This window comes from Perissodus microlepis, chromosome 13 (assembly GCF_051167445.1).
Source record: "Perissodus microlepis isolate ML-2025 ecotype Zambia chromosome 13, ASM5116744v1, whole genome shotgun sequence".
Lineage (NCBI taxonomy): Eukaryota > Metazoa > Chordata > Actinopteri > Cichliformes > Cichlidae > Perissodus > Perissodus microlepis.
Window position 1 is genome coordinate 2,648,586 of NC_140473.1, and position 12,314 is coordinate 2,660,899.

The 12,314-nt window shown below is 42.5% G+C and overlaps 1 protein-coding gene across 3 annotated transcripts in view; it reads right to left on the reverse strand.

Moving 5' to 3' along the window:
- The window catches only part of birc6 (baculoviral IAP repeat containing 6), a 131,010-nt gene that overhangs the window by 101,169 nt on the left and 17,527 nt on the right, over positions 1-12,314 (reverse strand). For all 3 annotated transcript variants that reach the window (XM_084948322.1, XM_084948323.1, XM_084948321.1), the window contains exons 4-10: positions 8,283-8,476; positions 6,217-6,328; positions 5,711-5,793; positions 5,395-5,620; positions 4,692-4,861; positions 3,933-3,991; positions 986-2,626 (exon numbers count right to left, since the gene is read on the reverse strand). In XM_084948322.1, the coding sequence (XP_084804448.1) occupies positions 986-2,626; positions 3,933-3,991; positions 4,692-4,861; positions 5,395-5,620; positions 5,711-5,793; positions 6,217-6,328; positions 8,283-8,476 (2,485 nt within the window). The remainder of the gene's footprint in view (positions 1-985; positions 2,627-3,932; positions 3,992-4,691; positions 4,862-5,394; positions 5,621-5,710; positions 5,794-6,216; positions 6,329-8,282; positions 8,477-12,314) is intronic.

A 12,314-nucleotide genomic window follows, 5' to 3' on the forward strand; every position in this document is an offset into this window, starting at 1 on the left:
ATGCCAGCAATAAGTCGGACTCGTTTCTGGTGGGTGATGGGCTCCGCCAGGGCTGCCCTTTGTCACTGATTCTGTTCATAATTTTTATGGACAAGATTTCTAGGCGCAGCCAAGTGGCGGAGGGCATTCACTTTGGTGGCCTCAGAATCTCATCTCTGCTTCTCGCGGATGATGTGGTTCTGTTGGCTTCATTGGGTGATGGCCTCCAGCTCGCACTGGAATGGTTCGCAGCCGAGTGTGAAGCAGTGGGAATGAGGATCAGCACCTCCAAATCTGAGGCCATGGTTCTCAGCCAGAAAAGGGTGGAGTGCCCACTCCGGGTCGGGGATGAGTTCCTGCCCCAAGGGGAGGAGTTCAAGTATCTCGGGGTCTTGTTCGCGAGTGATGGGAGAAGGGAGCTGGAGATCGACAGACGGATTGGTGCTGCGGCCGCAGTGATGCAGACGCTGCACCGGTCCGTCGTGGTGAAGAGAGAGCTGAGCGTAAAAGCGAAGCTCTCAATTTACCGGTCGATCTACATCCCTACCCTCACCTATGGCCACGAGCTGAGCGGATAAGCTACAGGAGGTGGCTGGGGAGAGGGAGGTCTGGGCTTCTCTGCTTAGGCTGCTGCCCCCGCGACCCGGCCCCAGATAAAGTGGAAGAAAATGGATGGATGGATGGATGAGTAAGGAATTTCCAAAGTACTGACATACACATGGCCCAGATTTTATGTTGAGATTACTAATAAGAATCTAACATAAATCCAACCCTTAATTGTTTTATACAGAACACCCATAAACTTTGTGAACAAAAGGGCACTACTTTTACACTAGACTTAATGAGTTATAACATAAAATATATAATATGATGATATAAGTCTAAGAAAATTTGCACACATGAAAGAAAAACTTTCATGAAAAGATAAAGTCTGTCTATCTATTCCATCAGCAGCAATACTGTCAGCAGGGAAATATGCAGAAACAAAAAGAAGGGAAAAACCTACCTTTGGTGCAGGCACAAAGGCGATCTGTCCCAGAGCAATAGGTAACTGAGACAAATGGGTCTGTCTCCTCTGCTGACCCCTCCTTTTTGGGTGGCTCCACCTTAGCTAGGACCTCTAGTGTGGACAGGTCCAGTATCATAATAAACCCAGCCCGTGTGGTTACCACCAGGTGGCCCAGGCCTGTCACCTCCAGCCGCTTGGAGTCTTTGTGGGTGGAGGCAGAGGTGGAGGGACTGGTAACAGTAGCACTGCTGCTGTTGGTAGCTGCTCCACACACAGTCCCAGTTCCAGATTCAGCAGAGCCTGACGGACCTGTTCCAAGCCCAGAAGAGCTATTTTTTGGAGTTGTTGGGAGAGCCTCCTCAGGAGCCTCTTCACTGTCATCTTCCCTGCTGTCAAGCACATCAGGAGGAAGCAAAATAAGGGAGGTAATGGCATCCCGAGAGTCCCAGATCTGCTGTACTTTGATAGGTTCCTCATCCAAGGTGACAATACGGGTGGAATAGTTGAGCTTGTATAGTGCAAGATATCCACCTCCACTCTCATCACTTGGGGACCTTTGCTGCTGCTGGTCTCCTGGGGGAAGGATGAGCGGTGTCTGTGGTGGCGATCCACCTGGGTGGTGGCCTTCCACCCCATTTGCAACTGGATGTAAGGGGTCTGCTTTTCGTTGGCTGCAGAGTGCAGAGTGCAGGCGGTTGAGATTATTAAGAGCTTCTACTTGGTTTGTAGCACTCAGAGACTCAGAGCCACAGGGCTGCAGGGCAACCAGCAGGTGCACACCATCCCAGCAGGGTGTTATCGAGTCCACATAGAGATTCTCCTCCTCGAGCTGTTTGGGCAGCCTCAAGCACTGTACCAGTGCTCCAGGTCGAGGCGGACTGGAGGCTGTTGCTGCAGCCAGTGTGCTCCATTTTTCCATATGCCCATCCAACCCTGCCAGATTGGCAGCATCAGCAAACTGCTGAATATAAGTGATGGGGGGGTCCTGAAGAAGAAGCTGCTCGTGGGTGTCAAACTCCATCTCAATGATTTGTGGCACAGTGAAGCCCTCCTCATGGAGCCCCTTGCTCATTAGGTTATTCATCTGAGCAAAGACTTGTCCTGAGGACTTGTCATCTACTTCTCTGATACTGTACAGCAGCAGCACAGGTATAGTCCTGCGTACAGCTGGAAGAGAAGAGGGGCTAGCAGGTTGGGAACCCTGCTCTTGTGCTGCAGTTTGAGGATTACAAGTCTCTATCTCCATAGGACCCTGTTCCTGTAGAGGTCCAGGGTGAAAGGGCTCGGTCCCATGAGTCCTAAGTGGACCATCTGTGGTCCTGCGTGTTGTAGCTGTGGTTGTGGTTGTAGGTCGAACCATGGGAACACTGGATGCTGAGCGATAGCTGAGCAGGCCTCCAGCCAACAAGCAGGGAAAGGGAATGTTGTGGTGGTCAGGGGCCTTGTCCTTTGTTTTGGCCTGGTTATGAATCTTAGTTTGGTTTAATGAGGGGTTGGCACCAAGCTCCTCGAGGTCCTTAACAGTATCCTCCAACACACTGGCTACTACCTCCCATTGAAGCTTCTCAGGCTGTTGGAGCACACTCAGTGCCGTCACTCCTAGGCTCACATCCATGCTCTCCCACTGGGACGGCTGGCCTGAAAGAGAAGGGGGAAAAAATGGTCCAAGTTAGTCTTCGCCAAACTATAACAAAATCAGTAATTCAAACAACATTATTTAAATGAGGCTGGGAAATAGGGTTGTAAAAATCTTCCAACCAACAACTGTCAGTCCAATAATCGACGATGGGCAAAATATTCGCAGACTTTTTGATGGGCGGAGCAATGTAATCATGCACGGACTGATTTGTGTGTTAACAACACAGAAGTCCAAACATGGACGAACTAATTTCCCCCAAAAATTAGGGCTGTCAGCGTTAACGCGGTCGTCACGATTAACGCGATTCAAATTTTTAACGCGCTCAACCCATCTAGAGCACAGAATGAATAAACTTTGGACAAACTGCCCGAAATGCGTTGACAGAGACATTTCAGGGATTTTGACTCAGTTTGCACAACAGATGGGTTAACTGATAATTGTGTTAGTCGTGATGATGGCGCGTTAACGCTGACAGCACTAAAAAAAAATATATAAAGTCGCCAATTTGGGATGAAAGAGGTAAACCTAAGGATGTAACCAAAGCGGTGTGCCACTTGTGCAGACATATAGTGCGAGCAAAGTACTCAAACACCACAAACTTGCACAGCATGTACATGTCCACCGCTGAGTATGCTGGGCTATCACCAGCTTCTGCAGCTCCATCAACGAGCATTTCGGTGCACTCTGAGGAGGGCGCATTTGCTCGCAGATGAAAGAGGGTGCTGTTAAAACAGCCCTATTATTTTTTCCTGTTGACTGCTCCATCATTATTAGCAAACTCACTCATGGGCAAATAAATAAATAAATCGCCCTTGTAAAAACGATGGCCGATGGGCTCAGCCTATCGTCGATATATTTGTCCAGTCACCCAACCCTACTGGGAACTTAGTGCACTCATAGTATCTCATGATTGTTATGATTTCAGACTATTAAAACATTCTATTTATTCATTCTATTTATTAAAATAGAGAAACACTGAACTCCGTGACAATTTTTTGCCCTGAAATATGTACTTTCACTTGGGTTCCCAGCAATTTGCAGAATGTTAAATAGGCTCCTACTGCCAAAAAATGTACCTAGAAGATGCTTGCTGACAATCATTAAACAACAAAAAGAATATAAAACTTTAAATACCAGATGCTAGACACATGAAATATTTGAAACAAAGTAATATTAGTATCAATGTTAAGTCAAAGTCAAAATAAAAATAAATATCTAAATGAAACTACAACAATGTCAATAGTTTCTTTGAACCTTTACGAAAAAAAAAAAGGAAGAAAAAAAAGAAGTTGCAAATGCTTGTACCTGTTACTGACTCTGACCGGGAATGCTCATCACTGTCTGAGTCCTCCAACTGGTCATCACTGGAAAACAACAAGTGAGAAAAATCAAGACTAATATCATAAAACAAAAACTAAGAACCCTGACTGTAAAAACACACAAATACTAAGTTAAATCACTCTTTCTTTTTACTTTTATTTTTACATTGTTTATTGTATTTTTTTGGTTTTCTTTATTCTTTTTTTTTTTTTTTTTTTTTTTAAACACTTTCACCTTTTTTCCTCACATAAAAGAAAAGCATTACCTCTTGCTAAACTGTCACATTTTATGTCACAGACAAGTCATTATCATCTACTTAAAGCAGAACAAACCAATCAGTTCAAACCTATGTTCACCACAAAAATCCCAAGAAGCAGATGCCATTATACGCTCAAATTAGTTTCTGATACCAGCTATACATGCTCCCCCCACACTCAACCAGTTAATTTTTGAATATACATTTTGTATAGGGTTTTTATAGATAATTAATTTAATAAATAAACTGTTGAATACAGAATAGAAATGTATGCTGGAGTATGTCAAGAGAAACATGCTGCAACAAAGAACATTTTCCTCTCAATTTGTATCAGGAACATTCTCTGTACTGGAAATACTATAAAATCCATGAGTCTGAAAGGGCTGGTCAACTCTAAAACATTGTATCCTTATTAATAATTTCAAACACAATATTCCTATAAAATTATCTTTCAAGTTTAAATGAATTAAAATGTGAATGTGTTTTACCTGTCTCCCTCGAGTTTGGGTAAATCGGAGCAGGAGGATGACTCTTCTAACCATGCCAAAGTTGGTCTCCGAGACTCTGTTAGTGCATGCTGGCCCTGCTCACCACTAGACAGGATCAACTGTCTCAGAATGGCTGGGTCATATGGGTTGATGTCAAACTTCAAGTGCACCTGTTGAACACACAGGTACACACTTTTTACCTGGAGTCATAGTCAACAACATAAACAAGACTGCCCTACTCACTCAACTTTTGTCTGCTTATGCTCCAAGCTAAGCAAGTAAGCAATCAAATCATGTAACATGTTTAAAAGAGCCTCAGGAAGTGTATTACTGTCCTGCTGAGGCTCGTATATGGACCAGATGTGTGACTTCTTTACAAATCTGATATGGTAACAAAGTAAAACAAAGCTGCTCAACTGTTTCTATGCACCATGTGTATCTGGGAAATTATAACTTAAAAGACGTGCTTTGGGTTGGTAACAAGGATCAGTTACTTTAATCAGCTGCTTTAACCAGACATTTTTGACTGCCCTTGCTGGCATCATGCCTTTTACCAATAAAGTAGGTCGATGGATTTGTGATATCACTGTTGCACTGCTTTTTGTTCTAAGACCTGGTAGGGCACTATAAAGTGCTGTGTTGTGCATGCATTCCATTGTGCAGGTAAAGAGTCAGCCAGGCAAGGATTGGTTGGTACTCTGACCTTCATCATTTTGGAGATATCCCAGATGCAAATCTTGCCCCTCTTGGTGGCAGCAGCCAGGAACTGTGGGCAGCTGCCAAAACCATAGCAAGCAATCTTGTCTGAACGATCAGGACTGTTTGGAAACTGTGCGGGTGTTGTTGCCAGTGTCACCGACAGTGGGACGTTCTGTGTGTGCTCTCCCTTCACAAATGGACAATTGGGAGAATGCCGCTCATGTTCAGACCTGGGGAGTAATAAAGAAACGCTTGCCATTATAATACAATTATTATGTTGTGAGTAAGATGCATGTGTGTTTATTTAATAATCCACTCACCAAGGTTCGTCTGTTGGTTCCCAACAGACCAGGCACACGCTGCAGGTGAAACACATGGCTCTGTCATCCCCTGATGAGGCAGGCTGCAGGAACACAGTAGGGAGGGGGTTAATTTCACTGACCGCCTACTTTCCCTGCTGATTTTTATTGTAAAGAATGTAGTGTTTGTACAGAACATGTTGTAAAAAATAAATATATAAATGAAAAAAACAAACAAACATGAAATCACTACAGATAAAAATGGTGCACTTAAAGTTGTCATAGCTTTAGCTAGTTTGCATTACAAAGCAAATTACATGGTTATATGGTTGGATGAGTCCATGTGTGTTCCTTTAACTTCATAATCTTGCAGTCAAGTAGAATGTCAACATTTTCCACTAACCATGCGAATCTTCCTTTTGAGTGCTTGCAAATATTGTGATTCATGTGAACCACATGTGTGCATATAACATTGCTCGTCAGAGCTGATAGATGTAAAGGCAGCTTAGAATTCTCACAGAACCCACCTGGTGGTAAAACCCTGCTTGTGCCATTGGATCAGGCTGAGCCCACCTGTACCCAGCATGTGGCCACGATGTGAATGTTTCCCTCCTGTTGGCCTCGCTGTACATCAGGGATCTGCAGAGAACAACACCTTTTAGAATAATACAAGGCATTCTTGAAATTACACCTGGTATGCTGTTTTGACTACATCGTTGTTGTAGTTCACACTACACCGCATTCCAAATTATTAAGCAAATTATATTTTTCTTTGATTTTCTGAAATTGTCGATTCAAATGACAGTCAGAATAATGTTTGAGTCATCAACCATTAGAGTATAATTCAAATGTTACTGAACAAAACTCCCAATGAAAACAGTACGTTTTTCAAAAATAAACTTAAAATGCACTGTTCCAAGTTATTACGCACACAGTTTCAAAACATTTTATAGGTTGTAGAGAATTGAAAATGGTCATTTGTTGAATTTGCAGCATTAGTAAATCAATTTTACTGAAATCAAAAGCTATTTCAAACAAAAACATCTTAACAGGTCAAGTTACATATTAAAATAGGACCCCTTATTTGAGCAGTTTTACAATTCTTGCATCCATGGAACTTGTGAGTTTTTGGAAAGTTTCTACTTGAATGTCTTTGCAGGATGTCAGAAGAGTCTCCCACAGCTGCTGTTTGGATGTGACTGCCTCCCACCCTCATAGTTTTTTGCTTGAGGATGCTCCAAAGGTTCTCAATAGGATTGAGGTCAGGGAAGAATGGGGGCCACACCATGAGTTTCTCTCCTTTTAGGCCGATAGCAGCCAATGATGCAGAAGTATTCCTTGTAACTTGAGATGGTGCATTGTCTTGCATGAAGATGGTTTTGTTGCGGAAGGCACAGTTCATCTCTTTCTACCATGGAAGAAAGTGGTCAGTCAAACTCCACATACTTTGCAGAGGTCATTTTCACACCTTCAGGGACCTTAAAGGGGCCAACCAGCTCTCTCCCCATGATTCCGACCCAAAACATGACTTCACCACGTCCTTGGTGACGTTGCAGCCTTGTTGGGACATGGTGGCCATCCACCAAGCATCATCCACTGCATCCATCTGGACCATCTAGGGTTGCACTGCACTCATCATCACTGTTTGAAAATTAGTCTTCAAGTAATTCTGGGCCCCACTGCAGCAGTTTCTGCTTGTGAGCATTGGTTAGGGTTGGCCAAATAGAAGGTTTATGCACAACTGCAAGTCTCTGGAGGATCCTACACTTTGATGTTCGCAGGGCTCCAGAGGCACCAGCAGCTTCAAATATCTGTTTGCTGCTTTGTAATGGCCTTCTAGCAGCTGCCTCCCCTGATGTATTTGTCTAGCAGAAACCTTCATCATTGTACCTTTATCTGCATGAGCCCATGTGTGCTCTGATTCAGCCACAAATCTCTTAACATTATGGTGATCATGCTTTCGTGAAATATCTAAGGTTTTCATTACGTGTCCAAGGCATTCAACTATTTCAGGCTTTTCAGCAGCAGCAGAGATCCTTTTTCCTTGCTATATTGCTTGAAAATGCTGGTCTGTTTAATTAATGTGGAACATCCTTCTTTAGTTGTTTTTGTTTTAATTGGGCTCACCTGGAAAACTAATGATCCTAGTTGTCCGAGATTGATTTCAGTGATCCAAAGAGCCCTGACACACTATTCCATCCATGGGTTTAATTGAAAAACAACTTATTTAATTTTAATGAGACTTAAACACAATTTGCATAGTAATTTGGAACGCAGTGTATGTGTGAAAACTTTGTCATATGTTTAAGTCTCAGAGGGTTAAGTTAAGTGGTTAAGTTGAAAGATAGAGCAGGGATAGCTCAGTAGGTAGAGCACTCGCCCCATGATCAGAAAGTCAGGGGTTCAAATCCACCATTTGCAACCCTGCAGTACCCCTGAGCAAGGTACCGTCTCTACACACTACTCCACAAACTCTTTATTGTGTTTAAAAAGCTCAATCAAAAACCATACTTGCATTATACCTAAAAAGTTTATTCTGATTCAAGTGCAAATGACCTGAATATGCACAATGTGACACAAAGCTTACTCTCACCTATCTACAGAGCGCCCAGGGCCCACCCCAAGCTCAGGTCTGGCGCTTGACAAGAGGTAGGAGAGCCTGTCCATGATGGATGAGGCCACAGACAAGGCAGCTACGTTCTGGTTTATCTTCTTCAGCTCGCTGACAATGGCACTAGCCACGAGCTTCAGCACATGGTGGGGAAGATGGAAGGTCACTGTTGCCCACTGAGATCAGAAGCATAGGGAAAGAAAGGAAAGGCAGTTATGAGCATAGTCAAAGGAAAGAGTTGGGTCTATATATAATCATATCTGAAACAAAACAACAGTTAAGCAGAATCAAAATAGAACCATGACTTTGGTGGTCCCATTCGCAACTCGGCCTACACTCTTTTTCACTTCATGATAGCTGTGTGTAAAACAAAAACTTCATGACAACCGTATTGTTGAAGTATCTTTATAAAAATAAAAATAACAAAAACCAAACAGGAATCTTCTCAACTTTGTTTATTGTGCGTTGTCTTTTTGGTAAACTGAACTACAAAAATAAGTGCATTGAGGTGATGACCATGTGTAGTGAGATGTTGACAAACTTTGTTATATTCAGGGTGCACAGTGGTATTCAGTGTTGCTTCAGATAGTGCTGGGATTTAAATTTTTTATTGATAAAACATGCTATACAAATAAATATTACTTAGTTATTAATTTAATATTGAGCTGTCAGGAAAGTATCTCTTGCCACACATGAGAACCTATAGAGAGCTTGGTGCATTCCTAAAATTGCACATGGGTACAAAGAATGGAGCTGTAGCAACAGCTCTTAGTAGTCTGTGGCAGTAGCAGATAGCAATCGGCCTATTTGGGTTTACGGTTTTATGTTTCAGAGTGCTAAACTCAAAGTGTTGTTTAAAGTTCATGTTTGAAATGAGCCATTTCAAATGTTATTGGTGGTTTACATTAATCCTTAAATTTCTATAAACCACTGCTGCATTTGGGGATTTAAAAGAAAATAATAGTTTAGTAGACTATAGCGGAGTGTGGTCTGTGGCTCGGCTGCAGGGAAGGAGTGCAGTGGGTTCTGTCGGTAGTGCCAGGGGAGGTTGGTTAAAACAGATGGTGTTCACTGCCTAATCATGCCTCCCCTATTTCACTAGTGTGCCGGCACCTGGAGGTGTGTGGAGTTGGAGACAACGGTGGAGCTGGCGGACGTGGCAGACTGAAAGAGTAAACTGCATCACTGTAAATAAAGAAAACCTACATCCTAAACGCAGTGTGTGGCATGCGTCGACAATTTAATGGTCTACCATTAAACCAAGTGGGTTACATAAACAATATGTAATGTAAACAAAATTCTGCACTGCTATATCTTAGTATAAACTGAACCGGCTGCTTTTTGGGAGTCCTGGGTTTAAAAACAAAAACAAAACAAAACAAACAAACACACAAAAACAGAGAGAGAAACAGGGACAAAATCAAGCGGCCTTATGCGGCCTGGATTTTCCAATGAAATCCAGAATAACATTCACACAAATAGGTATCACCCATACATGCATGCATGCATGCATGCATGCATCATCAAAATTCTTTTACAGATTATTGTTACAGCATCAAAGGAAAAGTGCTGCAGAGCAGCACACCTGCCAGTAGCAGCAGCTTTGTCCTGCAGTGAACTACTACTACAAAACTTATCAGCAGAAATTACACACAGAACACTTAGAATAGAATTCAACTTTATTGTCATTGCACATGTCACCAGTACAAGGCAACGAAATGCAGTTTGCATCTATCCAGAAAGTGCTTTAGCAATAATATAGATATATTACAAAATATATATTAGCAGATACAAAAATATGGGTCTATTATGGGTATGTTACAATGTACATGGTGTACAGTGCTCTCGATGGTGCAGCGGTAGAACTTCACCAGGATGTCTGAGGACAGGTGGTTCTTTCTCAGAGTCCTCCAGCTTGAAGCAGTTGGGATCCTCGGAGATGTAGACACCCAGGAACTTGAAGCTGCTCACACGCTCCACAGCCGATCCACCTCCTCCCTGTAGGTGGCCTCATCGTTGTCATTGATGAGGCTAATCACCATGGTGTCATCTGCAAACTTAATGATTGTGTTGGAACCATCGGCAGGTCTGCAGTCATGGGTGAAGAGGGAGTAGAGGAAAGGGCTCATCACACAGCCTTGTGGTACACCAGTGTTCATTGTGATGGTAGATGAGCAGTGGTTATCCAGCTGGACACGTTGGGGCCGGTTGGTCAGGAAGTCCAGTAAGCATTTACACATGTGGGAACTGATGCCCAGGTCTGTTAGCTTCCTGATGAGTTGTGAAGGGAGGATTGTATTGAACGCTGAACTGAAGTCTATAAACAGCATTCTGGCGTAGGTGTTTTTATTGTCCAGGTGTGAGAGGACAGAGTGCAGCACGATGGAGACTGCATCCTCTGTGCTCCTGTTCTGACTGTATGCGAATTGGTGGGGGTCCAGGGTGGGGGGGAGACAGGCCACAGAACCACAGTCACTTCAAAATGTCCTTCCAACACATTTGGCCTTAATGGCCTAAATTTGCAGTTGCAGCCAAATTTGGGAATAAACTGGCCAGCAGAACAATTAAATCCAATGTACTAGCTCAGTGTTCCAAGATTACAGTGACACATTGTGTACACACAGTAACAGTTAACAAGGGCCAAGTACTGATTTTGGAAAGCACTACATGGTGTGAACAGGATCTTTTAACATACCATATCCATTAGACAGACCCAGGTGTAAATAACTCCTTGAATCACGAGTAATATTTGCTTTTGGCACCAAAATATAAAAATAAATACAAAAGTAGGGTTTTGTGAGAAGACTATCTATATGCAGGGCTCTAGAGTGCGACCAATTTGGCTGCGTATGTATGCGACTTAATTTCTTAATGGTGCGACAAAAAAAATAAAATAAAAAAATTATAGGTTGCACCGACCAGCAGTTTGAGTAAAAAACAAAAACAAAAAAAGTCTCCGCAACTCCGTGTGGTCAACAACAAAAACATATTACACCCATATCATGGTCTAAACCAATCATAGATAGTCAGGGGTGGGACCTCTCTGATTGGCCGTTGTCCAGATACTCCGACAGCTCAGATTCTGATGCGTCGGCGGGTCCACGCTTTGTGTTTACATCTTTTTTTGTGCTAGATTCTGAAACTGCAGGTTTTGTCTCTCTCCAACCAAAATTGACTGAACCAACAGTCAAAGAAAATCAAAACTATGCTTCACATTTGATAAACGCTGTCATGAATTCCCTCATACTTTTGCTGTTTTGCTTCCACCACGATAAAATCACATTTCCTGCACAGGTCTCTCAGTATACTTCAAGAACAGTTTCCAATCTCAAATCTGTTTTCTGCATTATTCATTCGCTTATTACACACAAGGCATGTACAGTGCTGTCGCTGTTTTTTTGTTTTGTTTTTTGTTTTCCAAAAATAACCTCCGACAAGAAAGCCTCATTTCTGCTGTGTAATAGCAAAGAAATGTAAACTTTTTTAAATTATGCCAAATTGCAAAATGCTTGGCTGTGTTTCTAATAAAAACCTCTGTAACTTTGCTCTGCTTCACTTCAGCACTATTGTGTAATGTTCATATGTTGATTTGTGGTTTTCTTCCGTTTTTTTCTACTGCAGAATATTTTTAAGGCGGTTATCTGCTATAAAAAGCCAGGCCAGGTAAATCTCCTTCATGTTTTTCTGTGTTTTATCCTCAGTTACTTTGACACAAAGGCATCTGCTGTGAAGCTTACACCTCTGATGAAGTCTCACATGTATCAGTCCTGATAAATGATCAGAATTATAATATTTCTGACCGTGTGAGCAAAACTGAATCGAATCAAATTGACTCAGGACCTTGTGAATCGGAATCGAATGGATTATAGAAATCAGTGACGATACCCAGCCCTAGTGAGTAGCCTGTGTATGTAGCTGTGGGTAATGAGAAAATATGAAAAGAACGATTGATAACTTTTTCATAAAGGCCTGATACATCTGAAATTCATAGCCAGTGCTCTAAAAGGGAGCCAT